This window comes from Erythrolamprus reginae, chromosome 4 (assembly GCF_031021105.1).
Source record: "Erythrolamprus reginae isolate rEryReg1 chromosome 4, rEryReg1.hap1, whole genome shotgun sequence".
In the NCBI taxonomy this organism is placed as follows: Eukaryota; Metazoa; Chordata; class Lepidosauria; order Squamata; family Dipsadidae; genus Erythrolamprus; species Erythrolamprus reginae.
Window position 1 is genome coordinate 15,905,398 of NC_091953.1, and position 27,547 is coordinate 15,932,944.

The 27,547-nt window shown below is 39.3% G+C and overlaps 1 protein-coding gene across 1 annotated transcript in view; it reads right to left on the reverse strand.

Moving 5' to 3' along the window:
- Positions 1–27,547, reverse strand: part of TRPC6 (transient receptor potential cation channel subfamily C member 6) — an 85,652-nt gene that overhangs the window by 4,971 nt on the left and 53,134 nt on the right. The window contains 8 exon segments of the mRNA XM_070749662.1: positions 1,592–1,787; positions 4,759–5,023; positions 6,719–6,952; positions 13,056–13,272; positions 21,055–21,219; positions 24,199–24,378; positions 26,069–26,332; positions 26,334–26,844. Coding sequence (XP_070605763.1) covers positions 1,592–1,787; positions 4,759–5,023; positions 6,719–6,952; positions 13,056–13,272; positions 21,055–21,219; positions 24,199–24,378; positions 26,069–26,332; positions 26,334–26,844 — 2,032 coding nt within the window.

A 27,547-nucleotide genomic window follows, 5' to 3' on the forward strand; every position in this document is an offset into this window, starting at 1 on the left:
TCTATTCTATTCTACTCTATTCCATATAATTAACTACAATTATTAAAAAGCACAACACTAAAACAGTAAAATAGAAGCAGCAGCCTGAATGCAAATTTCTTAGTGGCGTGATGTTAAAAAATCAGGAGGCTGATCGAGCTGTTCAAACAAAACTTCTTTACTTGGTGCTAGAAAATAAAAACTAGTTTACTTAGCGCTGAAAATACTTCTCTTTACTAAGTCTGTACTACTATTACTGCTAGTTTTTTCTCATCATTCCTATCACCCATTTCCTCCCACTTATGACTGTATGACTGTAACATGTTGCTTGTATCCTTAAGATTTTTATTAATATTGATTGATTCCTGATTGCTTATTTGACCCCTATTACAATCATCAAGTGTTGTACCCCAAGATTCTTGACAAATCTATATTTTCTTTTATGTACACTGAGAGCAGATGCAACAAAGACAGATTCCTTGTGTGTCCAATCATATATGGCCAATAAAGAATTATTTTCTATTCTATTCTATTCTACTCTATAATATTCTATTATAAAAAAATGAAAATAAAATAAAACTACCCTATGAACATGATGGTTTCTTCCAAACTTATGAGCATGACTTTCATTATCTATTCTATTCTATTCTTTTTTTATTTTGTCAGGTGATTTTTTTTCCTGGCATTTATTTAAAATCCCATTTTTATTTTGTCCTGCTTTTTATGTCTTATCTTCTAAAATAGCATAGCTATAGCTTCAGAAGGTGAGTGCTCCATCATTTTTAATAGCTTCTTCCCCAAGCTAACACCCTTCAACTTTTCTTCACAGGCCTTGGCCTGTAGGCTACATATCATCTCTTTTCTCTTCTTCTGGACATGTTCTAGCCTGTCAACATCTTTTTTAAATTACAGTGTCGAAAACTAGATATAAAAGTATTAGAATAGTCTTGCTGGATTTGTCTGGAACATAATTATGTCCCCAGAAAATAACATTCAAAAGCTTTCAGGAAGGTCATAGCCCTCATGTCAATTTTCCAGAACAGGCCATGGCCAAAATAGAAGACTGATGCAAATATAGAGTTTTATTGCTGAATAATCATGTTTAAGTATCAGCAGAGCAGTAAATGTAATTTTAATGACCAGTAATAATTTTAAAGAAAAGCTCTATTACTGTAGTTCAAAAACTGCTTCTATACTACAATGTTTCCTGTGTTACATAGAAACATAGAAGTCTGACAGGCAGAAAAAGACCTTGTGGTCCATCTAGTCTGCCCTTATACTATTTTCTGTATTTTATCTTAGGATGGATATATGTTTATCCCAGGCATGTTTAAATTCAGTTACTGTGGATTTATCTACCACGTCTGCTGGAAGTTTGTTCCAAGGATCTACTACTCTTTCAGTAAAATATATATTTTTTGTCTTTGGTGCATCTGCTCTCAGTGTACATAAAAGAAAATATACATTTGTCAAGAATCATGATTGTCATAGGGGTCAAATAAAATAATTTTAATGTTTGTTTATTAGCATGGTTGTAGTTCATAATTAAGAATGTGTACTACATTTTTACTGTCTCTGAGGAAAACCCATATCAATTTAATCAGAATATTACCTCAATTTCCTGGAAGGAACTATTAATCATTGCGATAAGCATGTTCAGCAAAACAATAACCATGGTGACATTATAAACACCGTAAAGGACATAGCCAATATTTTCAATAAATTTGTGGTTATAATTTATGACCACAGATTTTACTTCAGAAAGTCCAAATATAGCCCAGAATAAAGTCTTGAAACTTTCTTCCACTCTGAAAAAAAAAGGATAAATAGAAGCATGAACAAAACTTGCAAAAAATCTAGAAAAAAACTAAATTGTGTTAACAGCAATCTGCCTATTTTTAATTAGTAGTACTTGAAAATATAATAAATCATGGGCGGTATTTGCAGGATATGTGTTGTATATTTGCACAGGTAGTCCTTGACTTATGAGCACAAATAAGCCCCAATTTTCTGTTGCTGAGTACATTTGTTAAGTGAGTTTTTCGTCCATTTTACAACTTTTCTTGCTACAGTTATTAAAGTGAAGAATTGCAGTTGTAATATGGCTTCCCCATTAACTTTGCTGGTTAGAAGGCTGCAAAATGTGATCACATAACCCCTGAACACTGCTACCATCATAAATATCAGCCAAGTACAAAGCATCTGAATTTTGATTGCATGATCATTAGGGATGCTGCAGAGGTCATAAGTGTGAAAAAAGCACATAAGTCACTTTTTTCAGTCCCGTTGTAAATTCAAATAGTCGTTAAATGAACTGCTGCAAGTCAAGAACTGCCTGTATATCAAAAATTGGAAGATAAAAGTGCATTGTCACAATCCCATCCATTTCAAGCTATATCAACGCCGTACTGACATCCAAAAAGCGATGTGATATCTTACCCATCATCTTGCATTTTTGATACTTCTTTCTGAATACAGTAATCCCTCGTTTTTCGCAGGGGGGGGGGGGTGCGTTCCAAGACCACCCGTAAAAAACGAATTTCCGTGAAGTAGAGGAAAGATATTTTTTTATGTATTTAACGAGTATTTGGACTTTTAAAACCCACCCTTTGCATTAAACATTCTATAATGTTTCTCAGCTGGAACTACATGTGATATCCTACCAGTTTCTTTAATAGAGTACAGTAGTATTGTAGAAGAATTTTATGGATTTTTAATGGATTTAAAATTTTCAATGGATTTCATGGATTTAAGCCCCCTTTGAAAACCCATGAAGTAGCAAATCCGCAAAAGATGAACCGCGAAGTAGCGAGGAATTACTGTACATACACATATCACAATAATAATAGTAATACAGTGATCCCTCGATTTTCGCGATCTCGTTCTTCGTGAAACGCTATATCGCGATTTTTCCCACCCGATGACGTCACTCTCTTCCTTCCTTTCTCATCTTTCTTTCTCTCTCTCTTTCTCTATCTTGCTTCTTCCTCTCTCTCTCTTCCTCCCTCTCTCATCTCTTTCTTTCTCTTTCTCTATCTCTCCCCCTCTTGCTGGCGGGCGGCGGGCGGGCGGGCGAGCGGGGGCATCAGCGAGGAAGACCCAGGGAAGGTTCCTTCGGCCGCCCAGCAGCTGATCTGCTCGGCAGGAGCCGAATCGGGGTTTCCCCTTTGCGTGGGTGGCGGGAAAACCCCGATCTTCGTCTGCTCGCTGCTGCTGCACTGCCGAGCAGATCAGCTGCTGGGCGGCCGCAGCAGCAGTGAGCAGACGAAGATCGGGGTTTCCCCGCCGCCCACGCAAAGGGGAAACCCCGATCTTCGTCTGCTCGCTGCTGCTGCACTGCCGAGCAGATCAGCTGCTGGGCGGCCGAAGGAACCTTCCCTGGGTCTTCCCCGCCGCCCACGCAAACTCCACCATCTGCGCATGCGCGGCCATGAAAAAAGGGCGCGCATGCGCAGATGGTGTTTTTACTTCCGCAACCCTACATCGCGAAAAATCGATTATCGCGAGGGGTCTTGGAACGGAACCCTCGCGATAATCGAGGGATCACTGTATATGAAATTTCTAACCCTCAGTGATTCTGGGTGGATCATAACAATAAAAAATACAACAACATAAACTTCAATAATCTTAAATTTTTAAGTGAGATATGATCAGGTGTTTCTAGAAAAAGAAGTAGGAAAAATGCAGTTACTTTATTAGTGTATACTACTAGTCTGATCTTGAAACCTTTTTTTCTTTTAAATATTATTGCCTTCCTTTTTTCTAGCACACGTTTACATTTTCTTAGAATGTTTGAAAGAAAAGGGCATGATCTGACTTGGACATTTTCTTAATATTCTTTTACATACTCACAGCAATCTCAACTTTTTTGAGTGTTGGTCCTGATGAAACCACAACAAAACTATGCACACACACACACAAACTAGTACTGGATTGGGAAAACCCTAATGCTTCAATAACAGCAAAATGGGACGCAAAGAATATAAAGAGAAACAAAATAGAGCAATTAGAACATAAAAGTCAACATAAAAGGCTGGATGGAGAAAAGAAAACAATACATTTGGGAAAGAGTGTAAACAAATCCAAAATATTGTTGAAGGCACAGGTGGAAATCCTAAACTGCAACAATCTAACGTATGAATTTTGATACAGCCCTTTTCCAGTTTATTTCATAAAGCACTATACTTTTTAAAACTGTAAGATTCTCTGTATACAAGATCGTTTTTGGATGAAGATGTGCTGGTGGATATGTTCACCGCTTTGAGTTGTTTGCAAAAGAAAATTAAGGTACGTTGCCAATAAATAAACAAATAAAAATGCATATTTGCACATCTGCATCAGAGTGTTGAATTTTGAATGTACACAGAGTAAAGAAATGTACTGTATTTCATAAACTTTTTTCTGCATAATATATCTTCTTGGGAAACCAGGCATCTACTTCTGCTTTCTCTAATAATCTTATCAAGCCATTTTCTGGCAATTCAAAAAGATATAGTAATTTGAAAAAAAAATCACACTGATTAAAAGCAGTAATCCTTCCTCGATCCATTCATGAAAACGTTCACCTAATCTGATTTCACAGATTTGAAGGCATAGATATTAACAGCATAAAAAACGGTACGGCGAATAAATGTTTAAGGGTTACCAACCGTAGCTAACTAGGACAAGGGAATCAAATACATTCTGCTCACACTTTGAACGTTACAAAGTCAAAAATACTTAATCCAGCCGAATGCTTTCTAATACAATCATTCACGGACTTCACACAGATTAACTTACGTAGTAAACGCTTCATTCTGCTTCGCTCCCAAGTAATAGGAGTAGAGATTAAACATTCCTATCATGAAGGCCACAAAAACCATGATAAATATGACCATGAACTTGAATATGTCTTTCACAGTTCTACCAAGTGATATTTGCAAGGGTCCAAAGCTTTCGTTGGCTGGCAAAATATAGGCGATGCGTGAGAAACTTAAAACAACAGCAATTGCATACAAGCCTTCGGATATGATTTGAGGGTCAGATGGATCCCAGTCTATTCTTGCTAAGAAGAAAGAAATAGAAGAGTTTCAGTTTAATATGTTGAGCTTGGGTCCTCCTATTTGCCTGCTCAAATTATTAGGTCAACCATAGTACAGGTACCATTTCCCCCAGAATAAGACATCATCCTCTGATAATAAGCACAATTGGGCTTTTGGGTACATGGCAATAAGGCCAAGTGCTTATTTCAGGGTTTAAAAAATATATAAGACAGGGTGTTATTTTCGGGGAAACACGGTAGTCCTTGACTTACAACAATTCATTTAATGATTGTTCGAAATTACAACAGCACTGAAATGTACAACCATCTCTCACACTTATGACTATTTACTTACTTACTTACTTACTTACTTACTTACTTACTTACTTACTTACTTACTTACTTACTTACTTACTTACTTACTTATTATGCCGCCCCTCTCTGAGGACTCAGGGCGGCTTACGACATATAAAAACAATAAATACAATAGCAAATCCAATTAAATTAAAACTAAACAATCCATCTAAAATCCCCAGTTGTGCTAAAAATCAGTCCTACCCATTCAAACAGCAGTCATTCAAACATTTTGTCAGCCAGGAGGCTGAGATCTAATCGCCCCAAGCCTGGCAGCATAAATGAGTCTTAAGACTCTTGCGAAAGGTGAGGAGGGTGGGGGCAGTGTGAATCTTCGGGGGGAGCTGATTCCGGTGGGCCGGGCCCCCCACAGAGAAGGCTCTTCCCCCAGGCCCTGCCAAGCGACATTGTTTAGTTGACGGGGTCTTCGGAGAGGGGCGGCATACAAATCTAAGTAATAAATAAATAAATAAATAAATAAATAAATAAATAAATAAATAAATAAACAAACAAACAAACAAACAAACAAACGGGACCTGGAGAAGGCCAACTCTGTGGGACCTCACCAGTTGCTGGGATTCATGCGGCAGAAGGCGGACCCATAAGTAATCTGGCCCGATGTAGGGCTTTATAGGTCATAACCAACACTTTGAATTGTGTCCGGAAAGCAATCGCCAACCAATGCACTCCGCATTGTAGCCTAGGTTTCAGTTAACATTGTATGAAATTAAAAAATTGAGGATCTTCTTTTCTTCTGGAACTGAGTTCATGCAATAATCTTCAGGAGTATTTCTCTTTGGCTTCAATACTGTTTACATTCAGGTTTGCAATGAACGTGTCACTTTCCCAGCAGATTATGGCTGATAAAACTGTTTGAATAAATTATGGCATCTCATAAGAAGAGTTAAACCAAACTTTTATATCCTGCTGCTTTTTAATATAAATTGGGATTGCAGCTCCCAGACAGTAAAGGACAAGAAAATTAGAATTTTGAGAGTCGCTGTCTCATCAGATCCAGAAGCTGACATATTTTGAAAGAAAAGTTTTACAAACTGCTGTATATTTTCTGAAGATGGCTTGTTTATAATGTCTTGCTGATACTTACTTTAGAGCATTTCATTTACTTTCATGGCCATTCAGTAAATTTCTTTTACTTTAGAAGGAAAAGAACACAGTAATGTTATTCCGTTTCATTTCTAAGATAAGCCAAGTTTGGTTTTTAAAAAGAAATGAAGTTTGGCTTATTTCTGGATGTGCCTATGTATAAGTATATGGGGTATACTTCAGGACTGAATAATACAAATTCCTATTTGAAAGGAATTAAAACATTGGTTTAGCTCTACATTATAAATCTGAACTGCTCACCCAAAGTGTAGTACTTTATGCTGGGATCCAATGTTGCCTCTGATACGTCCTTTATCTCTGTATCAGCGTCAACAATATTCTGGGCTGTAGAAGCATGCCAGAAGGCCATGAATCTTGCAATGAACGAGGCTGCAAAAATAGCCAGCATACCAAAATCTAGCATATTCCACAGCTCAAACAGGTATTCCTTGGGACCTTGGGACCAAATTTCTTTACATTCAGCCCATATCATACCTAAAAGAAGAAAGAAGACAACGGGACATTAGCTTTAGACTTTGTTCCTCTCCTTATCTCCGAAAGACTCTGAACAGGATGCACAATGGTTGAAAAAACAGAGATGGGGACGGATAGGCAGGTGGGAGGGGAAGCAGAGCCATCATCTGTACAGTGGTACCTCATCATACGAACTTAATTGGTTCCAGGAGGAGGTTCGTAAGGTGAAAAGTTTGTAAGATGAAACAATGTTTCCCATAGGAATCAATGTAAAAGCAAATAATGCGTGCAAATCCTTCAGGAAAATCCCAAACTTTAGAAGGGAGGCGAACAGAGGACAGGGAGGAGCAGCTAAAGGGGGCGGGTGGAAGAAGCAAGGCTAGGCTAAAGGGTGAGTGGGAAGGAAGAAAGGCAAGGGGGGCGCCCCTCCCTTTTCTTTCTTCAAAAGACACTGTTTCAGTTCCTTTGCAAGCACCTTGTTCTCTTCAAAAATTTTCCTTCCCCCAAGCTGCCCCTCCCTCCTCCCTTTTCTTTCTTCAAAAGACACTGTTTCAGTGCCTTTGCAAGCACGTTGTTCTCTGCAAAATGTTTCCTACTCCAAGCAGCCCCTCCCTTTTCTTTCTTCAAAAAAGGGGGGGGGAAGAAACCCCTTCATCCCAGCAGCAGCTGCTTGGGTTCGTAAGGTGAAAATAGTTCAGAAGAAGAGGCAAAAAGATCTTAAACACCGGATTCGTATCTTGAAAAGTTCATTAGAAGAGGCGTTCGTAAGATGAGGTACCACTATACTTGTAAATTCAGACTGGTTGGCAAGCACCCAAATTTTGATCACACAACTGTGAGGACCCTGCGATGGCCCCGCAGTGGTGGGGTGCTACAGGCTTTACAACCGGTTCACCGAGTGCGTGCTTTGCTGCACACATGTGTGCAGTTCAGAGGAAATAGAACTTCCGCGTTGCAAACTAGGCAAGGAGCATGGAAAAGAATTGTGGAGTGGCTATTCAATCTGCTGCCCCTTATCAGCTGGGCTTCGGAAGCAGAGCTAAAGGTCAGTATAACCCAGGAGTGGGCAGACGGGCCCACTTTCACTGATACAGAGGACCAGTTCTATCTAGGCTTGGAATCAGAGCTACCAGTTCTAAAGAACCGATCCAAACCAGCAGTAACCCATCACTGATCCACCAGTTCCTTAGCCCTTTGGGATTGATTGGTTGATTGATTGATTGATTGATTGATTGATTGATTCATTCATTCATTCATTCATTCAACTTCTATGTTGCCCAACCCCTATGGACTCAGAGCGGCTTACAACAACAGTATGAGTACAATATAAATAGATACAAAACAGTAAAAGAAGTCAAACATTATCTAAGGTTAAAACATAACAAACTAAACCCCCATAAAAAGTTATTATAAAAAATGGCAACCACACTCATATACATACACACCATTCATACAATTGGCCATTGAAGATGTAAATTTATGGGCCCCAGGCTTGCCGGCAAAGCCAGGTCTTTGTGGCCTTGCAAAAGGCCAGCAGGGTGGGAGCAGTACGGATATCGGGGGGGAAGCTGGTTCCATAGAGCTAGGGCAGCCACAGAGAAGGCCCTCCTCCATGGTCCCACCAACCTGCATTGTTTAGTCGACGGGACCCGGAGGAGGCCAACTCTGAGCTCTTATTGGTCTCTGGGAGGTATGCGGCAGGAGATGGTCCCGTAAATAGTCTGGCCCTGAGCCATAGGTAATATTCAAAACAGCTAGGTGTTCCTTCACCATTTATTTACCTATTATGACCTATTTTGTTCTATGCTTTTGTGGTGTTGCTTCCTAATGCTAATACCTTCCTGATCCCTTTCCAAAAAAAAAAAAAGCTAAACAAAATTGCTTTACCAAGCAAGGAGGTACAAATGTTTATGCAGAAGAACCCATAAAACATTTTTATTCTTAGGGTTGATTGAAAACAGCCAAATTAGTTGAGTTGTAATGTAAGGAAGGGAGGGAGGGAGGGTAGTGGGTGAGACAAAGAACAGACTGAATAGATCAAGACCCGAATGTCAGTTCTATTTTATTACAAAATTTCACAAACTTTCTCTTTTCAGCACAGTTGAGATTTATTTGACCTGAATATTTAATCTAAAGTAGAATTGCTTTGAACTGCGTTCCTGGTGGAACCATTATGATTTGCTGCAAACAAAGGCATTGTCAAAAGGCGAAAAAAAACCCAGATGAAAAACAAGCCATGTCTCAGCTTTTGCTGCACTGGGAAGCATTAAAGTACAGCTGTTACTTGGTACCTTGAGTTCAAGCTGGCATTTTCAACGAGCATATATTACAGTATAACAGATTTGTCATTTCATGGGTCAAAGTATGCTTTGAAAATGATTCAGAAGAAGCTCTTAAACTTCAAGCAAGCAGATTACTTCCCGTTTAAGCAATCCTACTTTTTTCAGGCTGTTGTATGAGTTATTCAAGTCAAACTTCTTAAAGCAGTTACATCAATTTTTGTAGTGATACAGAAGACATGGGGTGGGTTCTGGATTCCTTTACTGTCGGTTCGCTCAGGGTCACGCCGCAGGGATGGGCACACATTGTGCACCATGGGCGTGCTTTGTGTGCAAATGCACAGCACTAGGGAAAAAAAGCTGCTCCGAGTCCTCGGAGAGAGACGGCATACAAATCTAATATATTATTATTATTATTATTATTGTTGTTGTTGTTGTTATTGTTGTTGTTGTTGTTATTATTGTTGTTTTTGTTGTTTTTGTTGTTGTTGTTGTTGTTGTTGTTGTTGTTATTATTATTATTATTATTATTATTATTATTATTATTATATAACCAGTCCAAACTGGTAGGAACCCACCTTTACAAAGGATTGATAAAACATAGATCTTTGGAAAAATAGTGGGTAGACACCCAGATGATAAAAGAAATGGTAGCAGCACTTGATGCTAATGTAACACAAATTTAAGATAGTTCATGCTTTATATTATTTTATATGGGAAAACTATTTTCACTAGGGAATTAGCTAAATGTTGGAGTGAGAGGAATTCTTTTTTTCTTTCCCTTTCTCCGTAAATAATGAAGAATATGGGACTTATAGAATGTTAGATATTGAGGATATATTTGGGGAGGGGTTCTTTTTTGTCTTTATTCTTAAAGTTTGGAGAGATGGAGTTATGGGAAGGGAAGGGAAAAGCAGAAAGTAAAGAAACTCTTTAAAGCACATTAATGATATGGAAATTTGGCACATGTATTCGGTTGGATATTGGTATTGTGTTTTGTTATTTACATGTGTGTTATCTTAAGGTGGAGAAAAATAAAAAAAATTATACCCAAAGCATACTTTTGAATACTTTTGCTAATGCCACATTCGAGCACTTTAGGATAAAAGTGGGCATGTTTCTCTTTTTTATATATTATTATTATTATTTATTATTATTATTTATTCTTTGTCCAATATACAATACATATGAAAGAGAATAGACATTTAGTAATATATATATAAAGATAGTAAGTAAAAAAAGAAGAGGACTATATGAGAGGGAGAGAATATACAGTATATGATATATGAAATAAGGAAAGACAATTGGACAGGGGACGTTAGGCACACTAGTACACTTATGTACGCCACTAGTTCATTTATCCCTCAGTTCTTAATTTATTCACATTACATTTAATAATTGTATATATACTTTAATGAACTCCATCTGTATAGTCTGGAGGACAGAAGGAAAAGGGGGGACATGATCGAAACATTTAAATATGTTAAAGGGTTAAATAAGGTTCAGGAGGGAAGTGTTTTTAATAGGAAAGTGAACACAAGAACAAGGGGCACAATCTGAAGTTAGTTGGGGGAAAGATCAAAAGCAACATGAGAAAATATTATTTTACTGAAAGAGTAGTAGATCCTTGGAACAAACTTCCAGCAGACGTGGTTGGTAAATCCACAGTAACTGAATTTAAACATGCCTGGGATAAACATATATCCATCCTAAGATAAAATACAAGAAATACTATAAGGGCAGACTAGATGGACCAGGTCTTTTTCTGCTGTCAATCTTCTATGTTTCTATAATTCTATATTCACTTCTCAAGAATTGTACTTAGTTATCTGGAATACCAGGTTTTATCAAGCCGACTCTCTCCTGTGTTACATACAACTTTTTTCTAGAATTCACTATTTCATATACTTATTAATGTTATGTCAACCTGCAAATTCTTTTTAAAAACATTGCTACAAAATAATCTCTATTTACATAGCCAGAAATGAAATAATGTCTTTTCCCGTTGATGTATGTTGTTAATTCTACAGACGAATAGTTCTGTAGTGCTTTCATGGTAACGTTTGACCTTGTTTTTCACAGCATACAGCAAAAATACAATAAGCAGATGGTCAGGAAATACATTAAAGCTTGAATTCTTCTTTCTAAGATTGTGAAATGTAAATTGCAATGGAACTAATAACATGTCAGCTGCAAGCTATTTTTTAATGCGACTATGAAATGTATTATCAGAGATGAATGTATAACATATGGACATTTGAGATCAGTTTAATTGGTCCAACTACAATGAGTCTGACTCCAAAAATGGTACTCATATGAATAAGCAATGTGTTCTATGCTTGGTCTTTTTCCTGGTTTGGGACTTTAATATATAATTGTAAATTCCTTTAGTTCATTTTTCAATGTTGTGATATTGCAGCAACCATTTAGCTTGGGATGGTCCTGAATGAATGGTAGTTATGACCAATCCTCAAAGTTCCGACTGGCACAGCAACTCAAAGGGTCACAAGATGACCAGGATGCTTGGCCTGGATTTCTGATTGTCAACACTAATTATGATTTGTGACTTGGCTTCTCACAAGCAAAATTAATGGTTGCGAAAAAAGTCGTGATCGCATGAGGTCCTCATTAAGGATAGAATATAATTCTTTATTGGCCAAGTGTTATTGGACACACAAGGAATTTGTCTTTGGTGCAGATGCTCTCAGTGTACATAAAAGAAAATATAGATTTGTCAAAAATCATGAGGCACAACACTTAATGATTGTCATAGGGGTCAAATAAGCAATGAAGAAACAATCAATATTAATAAAAATCAACAACCCACACTTGCTTAACTATGGTAACTGGGGACTGCCAGAATTGCATTGCAATTGTAATCCTAAAAGTGCTTTTACAGGAGGCAACTTTGTTTTTTCTTTTAAAGATGTTTTGCTTCTTATCCAAAAAGCTTCTTCAACTTTGACAGGATAGTGGAGAATGGAAGGATTTATACTCCTTGTAGACAACTGGTCATTTGCATCCTTTTAGAGGGTCCTAGAGGCACTTGGAGGTTTATCTGTGTCCTCAGGGTCATATGAATGGTGCTTCTGGACAGTGATGGGCTCCTATGGGTACGGTCAGTTATGCAGAACCGGTAGAAAAATTTTGGTCAGATATGCAGAACCGGTAAAATAAAATTGATTTCCCCCCCCCCCCCTTCTAGGCTCAGGGTATGTTTTTCCTATCGCAATAAATGAGATTGAATGTGTATAATTTTAGAAGAGCTGTGTGTGTGTGTGTGTGTGTGTGTTTACATACACATACAGTTTATATAGTACATAATGAATTTTTGGTGCGCCTGTGTGTAATATGTATGTACATATATGGCATATATACATAGAATTAAATAGTATATTTTGGATGTTCAGTAATAGCAAATAGATAGGAAACGTGTATCTCTTTGAGGCGAGGAGAGGCCAGGCACCCTAACCCTAACCCTTGATGTGAGTGACATCAAGTTGGCCACCTTTAAGCCAATGACATGTTCCTATAGTCTGCAATTCTTCTCTGAAAATCCATTCCTACTCCCAGACCATTCAAAGAATGTTCATCCCAAATTAGATAGCTAAAAGTCTGTAGAGATTCTCAGTCATCCAGGTCATGGTTGTCCCAAAGAAGCTGCCATGGTTGTCCCAAAGGCCAACTGGACTTTCTCGTTTTACAATTGAAATTGTAAATTCCATTTAGCAATGGAAATTCTAGCCCCAATTACCGTGGTTAACCAAGGACTATCTGTGAAGCATCTTTAAACATCTATAACCTCTGCTATGATTGCAAAACAAAACTCTGAGGAATATTTTTACCTATTACCCATGAGATGATCAGCATTTCCATCCAGGAGAAGCAAGAGGTCTTCATTCGAAACAGCTGTTTCGCACTGTCTTTGATGGTTTCATTGGGCTTTAGTTTGATGCCATCGAATCGGTCTGCTGCATTCATGACCAGGAGCCCAAGGAAAATGGTGAAAGAGGCGGCATGTGCCACAAATTTCATAAACGGCCCACGCATGATTCTACCCAACTGCAAGACAAGTCAAAAGAAGAAAACTTCTTTCAGGTTAGATTTAGGTTAGTCCAGGTTAGTCCAAAGATGGGCTACAAAAATGGTGGAAGGTCTGAACCATAAAACCAGTAGGGAAAGCAAGTAGGATGCTTGGCTGCATAGCTAGAGGTATAACAAGCAGGAAGAGGGAGATTATGATCCCGCTATATAGAGTGCTGGTGAGACCACATTTGGAATACTGTGTTCAGTTCTGGAGACCTCACCTACAAAAAGATATTGACAAAATTGAACTGGTCCAAAGACGGGCTACAAGAATGTTGGAAGGTCTTAAGCATAAAACGTATCAGGAAAGACTTAATGAACTCAATCTGTATAGTCTGGAGGACAGAAGGAAAAGGGGGGACATGATCGAAACATTTAAATATGTTAAAGGGTTAAATAAGTGGATCACTGCCGTTGTTGGTGAATTTGGTTCCCCCATGAACTTTTTCAGAAAGTTGAAAAAGGTGATCACATGACCCTGGGACAATCAGTTGCCAATTATTTGAATTTTAATCACATGACCTTGGGGAATGTTGCAATGGTCGTAAGTATGAAAAGTAAGTCACTTGTTTCAATGCTGTCGTAATTTTGAACTAAATGAACCACTGTAAGTTAGCATTAGCATTTGGACTTACTGTATATACTGCTTCACAGTGCATTATAGCCCTCTCTAAGTGGTTTGCAGAGTCAGCATATATTGGTCCAAACAATCTGGATCTTCATTTTACCCATCTCAAAAGGATGGAAGGCTGATGGAAGGATGGATATATGTTTATCCCAGGCATGTTTAAATTCAGTTACCGTGGATTTACCAGGTTTGTTCCAAGCATCTACTACTTTTTCAATAAAATAATATTTTCTCACATTGCTTCTGATCTTTCCCCCAACTAACCTCAGATTGTGCCCCCTTGTTCTTGTGTTCCCTTTCCTATTAAAAATACTTCTCTCCTGAACGTTCTTTAACCCTTTAACTTATTTCAATTCAATTTCAATTTATTGGATTTATATGCCGCCCCTCTCCGAAAACTCGGGGCGGCTAACAACAGTCATGAACAATATACATGAACAATATACAGTAAAAATCCAATACTATTTAAATGTTATTTAAATGTTTCGATCATGTCCCTCCTTTTCCTTCTGTCCTCCAGACTATACAGATTGAGTTCATTAAGTCTTTCCTGATAAGTTTTATGCTTAAGACCGTCCACCATTTTTGTAGCCCGTCTTTGGACCCGTTCAATTTTATCAATATCTTTTTGTAGGTGAAGTCTCCAGAACTGAATAGTGAATATGCTGAACAGTGAATATGTTGCCCATGTGTATCCTTCATGGATGCAAGCAGAGTATGGAATTAATGTATACCTTTCCCAAACCAATAAGTCACACTAAGCGTAACACTGTACATTTATTCCAAAATGAGACTCGCTGCATTTCCTAAGTTTTATGTTTGCTCAGAGGGTTGCCTAAAATAAGTTTTGCCTTGCTTCTGAAAAATAAGCAGCTGTCTTCCAGGGCCAGATGGCCAACTGTTCCTAATCACTCTTATTAATGATCTTGACAAAGCTTGCAAAAGAACAGTTGAAGACTTTGATGATTAAAATGCACTTTATAAATGATCGACAAAAAAGCTTGGCTCTGTTCTTTTAAATCTGTATTTAAATCTGTCATAAATCTGAAGGCAAAACTAAAGCAGGGGAATGAAGCATAAATATGGAAAAAGTATCAAAATAAAGCAAGGTAATGGCAGAATAGCTAGAGAAGGATTAATTTGCATCACCTGTAATAAATAGCACTATATCATATTTATTGTGTCATGATTTTTTTTCAGAAATGTAAGTCATCATCCCGTTTCTGAAGTAGACAGTGAAAAATTTGCCCTTATGTATCCTTTATGAGCAGCAAGGAAATAAAACTACTTTGCATAAACCAATGACAACACAAAACCAGGGAAAGTGAACCTATATGAGGATTTAATATGTTGTGTACTATGTATATTATATGTTGTGAGCCTCCCCGAGTCCTCGGAGAGGGACAGCATAGAAATCCAATTAATAATAATAATAATAATAATAATAATAATAATAATAATAATAATAATAATAATAATATTTATTTATTTATTTATTGGATTTGTATGCCGCCCCTCTCCGGAGACTCGGGGCGGCTAACAGCAACAATAAAGCAGTGTACAATAGTAGTCTGATGTTAGAAACAATTAAAAACCCATTAATATAAAAAACCAAACATACATACATACATACATACCATGCATAGAATTGTAAAGGCCTAGGGGGGAGAGGGTCTCAATTCCCCCATGCCTGACGGCAGAGGTGGGTTTTAAGCAGCTTACGAAAGGCAAGGAGGGTGGGGGCAATTCTAATCTTTGGGGGGAGTTGGTTCCAGAGGGCCGGGGCCGCCACAGAGAAGGCTCTTCCCCTGGGTCCTGCCAAGCGACATTCTTTAGTTGACGGGACCCGGAGAAGATCCACTCTGTGGGACCTAACTGGTCGCTGGGATTCGTGCAGCAGAAGGCGGTCCCTGAGATAATCTGGTCCGGTGCCATGAAGGACTTTATAGGTCATAACCAACACTTTGAATTATGATCGGAAACCGATCGGCAACCAATGCAGACTGCGGAGTGTTGGTGTAACATGGGCATATTTGGGAAAGCCCATGATTGCTCTCGCAGCTGCATTCTGCACGATCTGAAGTTTCCGAACATTTTTCAAAGGTAGCCCCATGTAGACAGCATTACAGTAGTTGAGTTTCGAGGTGATGAGGGCATGAGTGACTGTGAGCAGTGACTCCCGGTTATTAATAATAATAATAATAATAATAATAATAATAATAATAATATGCGGTTATAGTTAGAAATCAATTCTTTCCATTCTACAAGATTTTCCCAATGTAACTCAATTTGCAAAAAAAACCCCTGAAATACCCCTTATTTATATGCTTCATAAAGGAAAAAAATATTAATAGGCGTTTTTTAGGCAAATTTAGAAAGAAAATTGACCCAGGGACCCATATTTTTGACTCACTGTAGTAAATCTCCATTCTCAAACGGTACTAATTAAAAAAAATCTTGCAAAGGGGAAATCCAATTGTGATAATCCCATCCATGACTGACCTGAAATCCGATGTTCAAAGACTGACACAACCAAGAGCACTTTCTTTCTATGACCTAAATTCTGCTGGGACTTCTATTATTTAGGAAAATGCTGAAAAACTACTCCTTCAAACACTTCAAATACATGAAAGATTGGATTAAATGTATATGTCTTCTGATCAATACTTAAGAGAGGAATTATAGTTAATAGAAGGGATCATTGATGGCAGAAATGTATGACAGGTTCAAATATTAGTTTCAATCATCTAAACCAGTGATGGCGACTCTATGGCACAGGTGCCACAGGTGACACGCGGAGCCATATCAGTTGGCAAGGGAGCCATTGTCCTAGCTCAGCTCCAACGTGCATGTGTGTGCCGGTGAGTTGATTTTTGCCTCATACAGAGGATCTGGGAGGGCGTTTTTGGCTTCCAGAGAGCCTCTGGGGGGGGAGAACACTTTTACTGTCCCCCAGCTCCAGAGAAACCTTTGGAGCCTGGGCGGGAGGGGTGAAACATGAGCCGACTGGGTCCACCAGAAGTTGGGAAACAGGCCATTTCCAGCCTGGGGGGGTGGGGGAAGCTGTTTTCATCCTCTCCATGCATTGAATTACGGGTGTGGGCACTTGTGCATGCTCTTTCGGCGCCCAAGGAAAAAAAAGGTTTGCCATCACTGATCTAAATAAAGCTCTGAATGGCTCTGTCCAGTAAGACACTATACGTCAGTAATCACAATACAGTGATACCTCGTCTTACGAACTTAATTGGTTCCAGGATGAGGTTTGTAAGGTGAAAAGTTTGTAAGATGAAACAATGTTTCCCATAGGAATCAATGGAAAAGCGATTAATGCGTGCAAGCCCAAAATTCACGGAAGTCCTCGAAACCCCACCTCCAGACTTCTATGTTTTTGTGATGCTGCGATTTCGGTGAGGCTCCCCTTGCTGGGAAACCCCACCTCCGGACTTCTGTTGCCAGCGAAGTGCCCGTTTTTGCGCTGCTGGGATTCCCCTGAAGCATCGCAAAAACATGGAAATCCGGAGATGGTGTTTCCCATAGAGGGGAGCCTCAGGGGAATCCCAGCAGCGCAAAATCGGGCGCTTCACTGGCAACAGATGTCCGGAGGCGGGGCATTATAGTGACGGCTTGGGTTTGTAAGGTGAAAATAGTTTGGAAGAAGAGGCAAAAAAATCTTAAACTCCGGGTTTGTATCTCAAAAGGTTGTATGATGAGGGGTTCGTAAGACGAGGTATCACTGTATTTACATTAAAATAATGGTGTGTTTTTTAAATAGGCAGAGAGACAGACAGTAAGTGTTGTAATTATTAAGGCACTGGTCTGAAAACCAGGCACACTTCCCCAGACAACTTCTGAGATCTTGCCAAGAAAACTGCAGGGACCAGTTTTCAATGCCAAAGCTTGCTTATTTAAAGTCTACATCTGTTCCCTCATTTGATAATCATTATTAGTATGACAAATAACTCTTTCTTCTCCCTGTATCCTGATGAACTTTATCGGCATAGAAAATGTCATTCATTTTTATTCATTTGGAATTTGCCCGTGGAACTTTATATAACCACAAGCAATCTAGCAGCAAAGTACAGGGATTACACCTGTAAAATCTTGGGCTGAAACCTTATGCCTATTAATCTGGTGTATGATTGATTGTGTGTTTGTTTTTTGTAGGTATGTCTGCTTAAAAATGGGGTTTTCTTAACTACTTTAAATTTTAAATTGTAAATTATTAGATTTGTTATGAATTGTTTTATTATGTTGTGAGCCACCCCGAGTCTACGGAAAGGGGCGGCATACAAATCTAATAAATGAATGAATGAATGAATGAATGAATGAATGAATGAAAAAATAAATAAATAAATTGGGGTTGTTTTTATGAATTTTTTTAACCTAAAACTGTAATTTAGATTTGTTACTATGTATTGTTTTTGCCATTGTTGTGAGCCGCCCAGCGTCTGCAGAGAGGGGCGGCATATAAATCCAATAAATCTAATCTAATCTAATCTGTAAAGGTAAAGGCAAAGCTTTCCCTCGCACATATGTGCTAGTCATTCCCAACTCTAGGGGGCGGTGCTCATCTCCGTTTCAAAGCTAAAGAGCCAGCGCTGTCTGAAGACATCTCCATGGCCATGTAGCCAGCATGACTAAATGCTGAAGGCATACAGAGGTGGTCCCTATTTTTCTACTTGCATTTTTATATGCTTTCAAACTGCTAGGTTGGTAGAAGCTGGGACAAGTAAGGGGTGCTAACTCCGTTACGTCGCGCTAGGGATTCGAACTGCCCAACAGCCGACCTTTCTGATCGACAAGCTCAACATCTTAGCCACTGAGCCACCATGTCCCGCAATGATCTGCCTTTCATCATAAAGTCCAATTAAAATTTAATCATATTGACTGCCTGCTCTTCTGTATCTTTAGTTTTAAGGCTTTAAGCACGACTGTGATACACCCCATGAGCAAATTTGCCTGCAGTCTTTATATAAAGGATATATCTGTTTGATAATAAGCTAAAAATTAGCTGTAAGGACAAGATCAAAACATACTGACCTAAGGTACCTAAATGTTAGACAGTGTGTACAAAGTAATGTGATTAAATTAGAATATTGTACAAGTCATAACAATAAATCTAAGAGAGATTCTCCTTCAACACTCCTCCAATCAAAATGAGTATCTATAAGTTAAATCTTTTGTTGACATATATTTAATGTGGTCAAGTATGACCAGCTCACAGTTTAAAGTAGGCATGAGTAAAACGTTTTAGATTTGAAATATTTTAATTTTAAAAGTGGGTGGCTGCAATTTTCTGATCACAATGGAAAAATGCAAACTCCAAGCAGGACCCGGGGGCGGGGGCGTTTCAAATGGCAACTAGACTTAATTTTTCCTTGAAAACATTTTTGCTAGAACACAAGCCTCCCACTTTTGGTATATATGTAGAAACATAGAAACATAGAAGACTGACGGCAGAAAAAGACCTCATGGTCCATCTAGTCTGCCCTTATACTATTTCCTGTATTTTATCTTACAATGGATATATGTTTATCCCAGGCAGGTTTAAATTCAGTTACTGTGGATTTACCCACCACGTCTGCTGGAAGTTTGTTCCAAGGATCTACTACTCTTTCAGTGAAATAATATTTTCTCACGTTGCTTTTGATCTTTTCCCCAACTAACTTCAGATTGTGTCCCCTTGTTCTTGTGTTCACTTTCCTATTAAAAACATTTCCCTCCTGGACTGTATTTAACCCTTTAACATATTTAAATGTTTTGATCATGTCCCCCCTTTTCCTTCTGTCCTCCAGACTATACAGATTGAGTTCATTAAGTCTTTCCTGATACGTTTTATGCTTAAGACCTTCCACCATTTTGTCAATATCTTTTTGTAGGTGAGGTCTCCAGAACTGAACACAGTATTCCAAATTTGGTCTCACCAGCGCTCTATATAAGGGGATCACAATCTCCCTCTTCCTGCTTGTTATACCTCTAGCTATGCAGCCAAGCATCCTACTTGCTTTTCCTACTGCCCGACCACACTGCTCACCCATTTTGAGACTGTCAGAAATCACTACCCCTAAATCCTTCTCTTCTGAAGTTTTTGTTAACACAGAACTGCCAATGCAATACTCAGATTGAGGATTCCTTTTCCCCAAGTGCATTATTTTACATTTGGAAACATTAAACTGCAGTTTCCATTGCTTTGACCGTTTATCTAGTAAAGCTAAATCATTTACCATTAAAATGCGATTCATTTTATTGCAACTGACATTGGTCCAAAAAACTACCTCTGAGTTTATATCAGTCAACAGTCTCAGGTAAATCAGAGAGGAACAGTCTCAGGTAAATCAACTAGATGGACTAATTCCACTTTATTATAGGACTATATTAACAGAATCGTACCAGTCTTAAGATACAAACTTCTCATTGCTATTTTTAATTGTCTAATCCATTAAGACAAATCCTTGCTAAGACTTTTTTTCTGGCTATTGGGACACTAAAGCAGAGGTCTTCAAACCTGGCAATTTTAAGACTTGTGGATTTCAACTCCCAGATAGCTGGCTGAGGATTCTGGGAGTTGAAGTCCACAAGTCTTAAAGTTGCCAAGTTTGGGAACCCCTGCACCAGAGGCTTCTCTTCGCTCATCTATTTACTTCATCCATCCCCAAGGTCATTCACACACGGCATTCCATTCCATTCCATTCCACTCCATTTGTCTGTCTGTCCGTCCGTCCGTCCGTCCATCCATTCATTCATCTATCTATCTACTTACCTACCTACCAAACCTACCTATTTTGTCAATCTAGTATTAGATAATACATATGAGTATATACATAATTTGAATACATGAAATGAATAAAAATAAAAGGACAGAAACAGTAGGCATGATGGCGCGCTTATGCATACCCCTTAAAGACCTTTTAGGAATGGGGTGAGGTCAACAGTAGAAAGTCTAAAATTACAATTTTGGGAGCTTGGGTATGAAACCACAGAGTCTGCTAGTGTGTTCAAGGCATTGACAATTCTGTTGCTTATGATGTAGTTTCCGCCATCGAGTTTAGAGTATCATCTATTCTTTCCCACATGCAAACCAAGCCCCAAAGTTATTAAGAGGTCAGGCCCATCTGAGCACCAACTCCTACCTTACTACATGGAGCAATCCAATAAGCCATTGACAGGAATGGCAATCCAACAGCTACAGCAAGAACCACTAAAAACTTCACTGCCATGGTCTGTTGTCGTAAACCCGACAGATTCTCGTACCAGATTGAGAGAAGCTGCTGCTGGCAATTTGGGTGTGCAACAAACTGCAAAAAAGGAAAGAAAGAAAGGAAGGAAGGAAGAAAGAAAGAAAAAAAGAAAGAAAGAAAAGAAGGAAGGAAAGAAAGAAAGAAAGGAAAAAAAGAAAGAAAGAAAGGAAAGAAGGAAGGAAGGAAAGAGAGAGAGAGAGAGAGAAAGAAGCATTAGCCATAATCTGCCACTCATCTCAAAAGTAGGATGCTAAAGCAATATTAAAACAGAAAAATAATCTAAATAATCTTCATACCCACAATCGCAAAGGAAGCATGAGGAAGCATGAAACTTAAAGTCAGGGGAAACCTCTATATACCTTATGCTTTTTTCTAAGTAGAGAATTTTGATTACTTAATGAAAGAAACAGAAAAAATTCAGCAACAGAAGGGCTGAATTCAGTTTTCACCAATATTGCTTTTAAGGTTTTCCTTCCAACAAATGTCTCCAGGCGGCTACTACTACAAATAGGAGCATAAAATGTGCTAGACTGAGTCCAGTCAATGGTATATTTTACTGTATCCTGTTAAGATATTACTCTAATAATATCCTTTGGGATTTTTGCAACATGAGTCTGATGGTAGGAACCATTCCCTTTTATGATATTACAACATCTCATAAAAGAAGTACCTGTATTTTCCCAAAAAATAAGAAATAAGACAGTGTCTTATTTTCTTTTGACCCCTGAAATATGGCCTTATTATTGGGGGAGTCTTATTATTTTGGGGGTGTAGGAGGCCCCTCAACCTCAGCCCATAGCACAGGAACTGGTGCCAGAGCGCCAATCAACTGCTTCACTAACGCCGCTCAGGCCACTCTTTTTGAGGCTGGCTTTTGTTATTCACATTTGATTGAATATGCATTGGCTTATTTATTTATTTAACACACAAATAGATACAGCTACGTATTAATGGATCACTAGATGGTAATCAAGGATGAAAACTGAATGCAAATATCAATATTGGCTTAAAGGAGAAAAAACACAAATGAGAAACCACAATAAAAAACTTCACAACCATAGATCATGTACAGTCAGTTGTGGATTTGCAAAAGAAGGAAATCCATAATTATGAATTGTTATTTGTGGTATAAGTCTATTACACCTTTGGAACTGATAATATATTTTAGTTTGTTTATATTTAAAATAATGACAGACTCAACTAATTATTTAAATTTTCCAGAGTTAACCATACTAGAAAAGTAGATACGAGAGTCGGACAGAAAAAAATGCAATGAATTTTTTTTCTCAGCCTACAGTAATGTTACGAATGCGAAACTTTAGATATACTATACATTATTTGAATTGTCAGGAGGGTGTGTGTAAATTTTGTGTTTCTTCAGACAGATAGCGTAGCTGCAGCAGTGTTTTGAAATGGCATCTGTAAGTGATGTACATTACAAGCCAGGGCGGCATCATTGAATTTCTCACTGCGGAGAAAGAAACTGTTGGGAACATTCCCAAACATTTGTGTACAGTTTATGGAGAATCTGCAGTCGACAGAAGTACGGTTAGTCGCTGGGCACAGAGGGGTGAGGCCATTAGAACAGTTCGCACAGTGCAGAAATGGCTTCGGGGCCAGAACAAGGAGTGGTACTGACAGGGCATACATGCCCCTGTGTCTCGCTGGAGGAAGGCCATAAAACAGGACAGAGATTACATGGAAAAATAGGGAGTGTAGAAGAAACATCATTCTTTCTTGTGTGTGTAAGTTTCATTGTGTTCTATAAATAATTGTTGAAGAAAAAAATGTGGTGCATTACTTTTTTGGGCAACCCTTGTATCTTTTTATTATTATTATCCACTAAGATTGGCAGCATGATTTTTAATGATTGTCAAAAAGTGGGACTTCTTGATGTCATATAATCAAGGAGTTGTGGCTAATTCCTTGAAAGCAAGGAAAGCCTACAAAAATGCTATCAAGTGAAGAGATAGACTGATCAGCACCAATCATTCTCCAAAATACATGAATATCAAAAACTTAAATGGGAAGAGAGATAAGACCCTCCATTGAGCGAGTAATGAGAAAAGAAAAGTTTGTATATGATTGATTTTAAGCATTGTTGTTGCGTTTATAAGCATACACTGATCCCTCGATTATCGCGAGGGTTACGTTCCAAGACCTCTCGCGATAATCGATTTTCCGCAGTATAGTGGTGCGGAAGTAAAAACACCATCTGCGCATGCGCACGCCTTTTTTTCCATGGCCGCGCATGCGCAGATGGTGGAGCCGGAAAGCGATGAAAGTGCGGAAGCCGACAAAGATTGCTTTGAATGTCGGCTGCCCCCGCCCCCCCAGCGCGTCCGGCGCCCTCGCCGCTACCGCCCGCCCGCCCGCCGCTCGCCCGCCGCCCGCCCGATCCACCCCTCTCACCGGCTTTCGGACACGGGTCCTCCTGCAGCAGCGCTGCCGAGCAGATCAGCTGCTGGGCGGCCCAAGAAACCTTCCCTGGGTGTTCCCCGCCGCCCACGCAAAGGGGAAACCCTGATCTTCGGCTCCTCGCTGCTGCCCGCCCGCCGCTCGCCCACCCGCCGCCCGCCACTCGAGAGCAAGAGGGGGAGAGATAGAGAAAGAGAGAGAAGGAAAGAAAGAGATGAGAGAGGGAGGAAGAGAGTGTGAGAGAGGAAGAAGCAAGATAGAGAAAGAAAGAGAGAAAGAAAGATGAGAAAGGAAGGAAGAGAGTGATGTCATCGGGTGGGAAAAACCGCGGTATAGCAAAAAAACCGTGGAGTATTTTTTAATTAATATTTTTTGAAAAACTGTGGTATAGCGTTTCGCGATAATCGAGATCGCGAAAATCAAAGGATCACTGTATATTGTTTTATTTCATGGTGGAGAAAAATAAAAAAATTTATACCGAAAAAAATTTAAATGCTAGAGAATGCCTCTTTGAGACAAGGATGTCACCACTACTTAAGACCATTTTTGGTGTTCCATGCTAACAGTATTGAATAATTGCGAGGGGCTTAACTGAAAACCCTCAATTTCAGAACTCACTTTTTTGACTTCATATTTTATAGCCCGTTTTAAGCGACTCAGGCTTGGGCGTCCGTGCTCCCCATGGTTCAGTTCGACATCTCCGTTGAGGATAGCTTCCACTTCTTCTGTGTTTCTGCACAAATCAAGAAGTCCAACCACAAAGTCCTTGCACTGCATTGATAATTTTTTGTAATCGTTCTTTGAAGGAAAAGAAGTTGATGAGTAAACAGGCTCTCCCATTCCCAGGAACACAAGAGGAAAGAACTCTCTTAAGTAAGCTGTTGGGAGTAGGAAGGCTCTATTACAGTGATGGCGATCCTTTTTTTCCTCGGGTGCCAAAAAGGTATGTGTGCATGCTATCGCGCATGCGTGGGAGCCCACACCCATAATTCTATGCCTGGGGAGGGAAAAAACAGCTTCCCCCACCCACCGGACATCCTCTGGAGGCCGGAAACAGCCTGTTTCCCAACTTCTGGTAGGCTCGTGTTTCGCCCTCCCCAGGCTCCAGAGGATAAAAACACTCTCCCCATACCTCCGGACGCCTTCCCAGAACCTCTGTGCAAGACAAAAATCAATTGGCCGGCGCACACATGCACATTGGAGCTAAACTAGGGCAACGGCTCATGTGCCAGCAGATATGGCTCTGTGTGTCATCTGTGGCACCCGTGCCATAGGTTGGCCATCACTGCTCTACTACGTAATGTGTTCTACTTTGGGTCTAGCTGTGGAATTTTCTGCTTCCCGATGGGTGAAGATTAGTGAATGTTATACCAGTGATTATGATAATGGTCATGAGGCCAGTACAACAATACATCAAGGCAATGGAACCCTGTTATCTTCTCATCAAAATGGTACCTATTTATCTACTTGCATTTGCATGCTTTTGACATATTAGGTGGGCAGGAGCTGGAGAAAATCATGGGAGTTCGCCCCATCGCATGGCACTTGGGTCTCAAACCTGGGCTGCCAGCCTTCTAGTTAACAAGTTTAGAGTCTTTAACTGCTAAACCATCATGTCCCCAGGAAAATATTAATAATTAGTAATTAGTACCTATATTAGTTTTAACTTTGCAAACTGACTTGAATATGTGACTGTATGTATGTATGTATGTATGTATGTATGTATGTATGTATGTATGTATTGCTTGCTTGCTTGCTTGCTTGCTTGCTTGCTTGCTTGCTTGCTTGCTTGCTTGCTTGCTTGCTTGCTTGATTGATTGATTGATTGATTGATTGATTGATTGATTGGATTTGTATGCTGCCCCTCTCCGAGGACTTGGGGCGGCTCACAACATATATAAAAACATAGTAGTACAGCTAATCCAATTAATACAATTAAAAAACTCTAAAAATACTAAAATAATTTAAAACATTCATTATCATTCACTCCATAAAACAGAAACAGAAACGGAGAGGGGCGGCATACAAATCTAATAAATAAATAAATAAATAAAACACACTTTTTACATCTAACTTAGAATGCAAAATATGGATGTCAAACCTTCAAAATCTACTTTAAGACTTTCTTAAAATGAGCCACGTTAGCGCAATGGTTTGAGTGCAATATTGCAGGCTGACTGCTCGCAATTTGGCAGTTCAAATCTCACCAGGCTCCAGGTTAACTCGGCCTTCCATCCTTCCAAGGTAGGTAAAATGAGGACCCAGATTGTTGGAGGCAATAGGCTGACTCTGTAAACTGCTTAGAGAGGGCTGTAAAGCACTACAAAGTGGTATATAAGTCTAAGTGCTATTGCTGCCAGTGCTAAAATCTTTTTTTATGATTTATGTGTATTTTTATGATAATGGAAAAAGAGTTTAAGATATTTACCCTGATCCAAAAGAGGTTATGTAATGACAATTCGCGCCTATCCACTGATTGACATCTTACCTTGAATTCTTTTTCGATGTTAGCAAGCACAGCCAACTCATTGCTGAGTTCTAAGGCCGTCATAACTGGGTCCTCACTTGACAAAGACAGATATGCTGGACTCGCCAAACCTTTGTAAGCATTGATCCTGGATCTAGAATGGCTGAAAGAGTCGTTCTTTTGCTTCTTGTTGCATTCGCTGCATTTGCAGAAATAATCGTGAGGCCTCTCAATCCGAGCGCCTTTCCTCAGCAGGATATGGACAATTTCATACTCATGGCAGTGGGGCAGCGAGGATAACGGGGGTCACGTCATGGGAGAAACGGGTTCCGTCCTCATCGTAGGCGTAAAAGTCATCATGTTGCAACTCCGATTGGCTGGGGCTTGTGGCCAGTCTCTTCCCTTCTGCAAACGCGGGATGGTTCAAAATGGCTTCCACGATTCGGATGTAGCCTTTGCTAATGGCTAAGAGTAGCGCATCCCCAACCCGTGACAAGTTCTCCTTCTTCAGCAACAGCTCTGTGATTTCCAGGTGTTCATTAGCCACAGCCAGTTGCAACGCATTCTGGCCCATGTAATCCACACAGTTCACGTTGAGCAAAGCGCATTCCTCCAGCATTTTACGGACTACAGGGATATTGCCATATTCTGCTGCTTCCAGAAAACGCTCTTCTTCGATAGAAAGGCTGGTTGAATGATCATTAAACATATACGCCGGGCCCCGGATTGCAGATCTCCTGCCTTTCTCTCTAACTACGGTCTGTTGGCGAAAGCCATGCCGGTTCTCAGCACCTCTACTGAAAAGAAAGAGAGGGTTAATACTTTGGCCAATACTTTTTTAAAGATACATTTACCAGGTGTAAGGAACAAGGAGAGAGACACAAGGAGCTGAACAGAGGGGTATGCTTATTGCTTACCTCGCCCATAGACAGGAATCTGGTCACATTAAATCTCTCACGCACACAACTACCAGCTACTTCCTTCCCATCAGTGACTCAAGGTTAGGAAATTTCTTCACTCTTCCCCTCAACTCACCTTGAAATCCCACAACATTTTCAGAACCAGCTGCGGAATGTTACATCAGACTCTATGCAATGATAACCTAGATGTTCAGCTAAGTCGTTTACAACTTCTCTGTAGACTAACAAAATAAATGTTTGGGTTTTTAAATTAGGGTTTTTAAAATTATTTTAAATATTAGATTTGTTATATGTTGTTTTACTATTGTTGTTAGCCGCCCTGAGTCTGCGGAGAGGGGCGGCATACAAATCTAATAATAAATAAATAAAATAAATAAATAAAAATAAATACTTGAATAAGATGCGTATTTATTAATCATTTATTAATCAGATTTGTATGCCACCCCTCTCCGCAGACTCAGGGCGTATCCTGTCATCCTCATACTGGCTGCTTGAATGTGGATTCCAGAGCACTCAAAATATTTTACTGTATTGTAATGTTTAATGTGCTGTGAATGATTGATTGATTGATTGATTGATT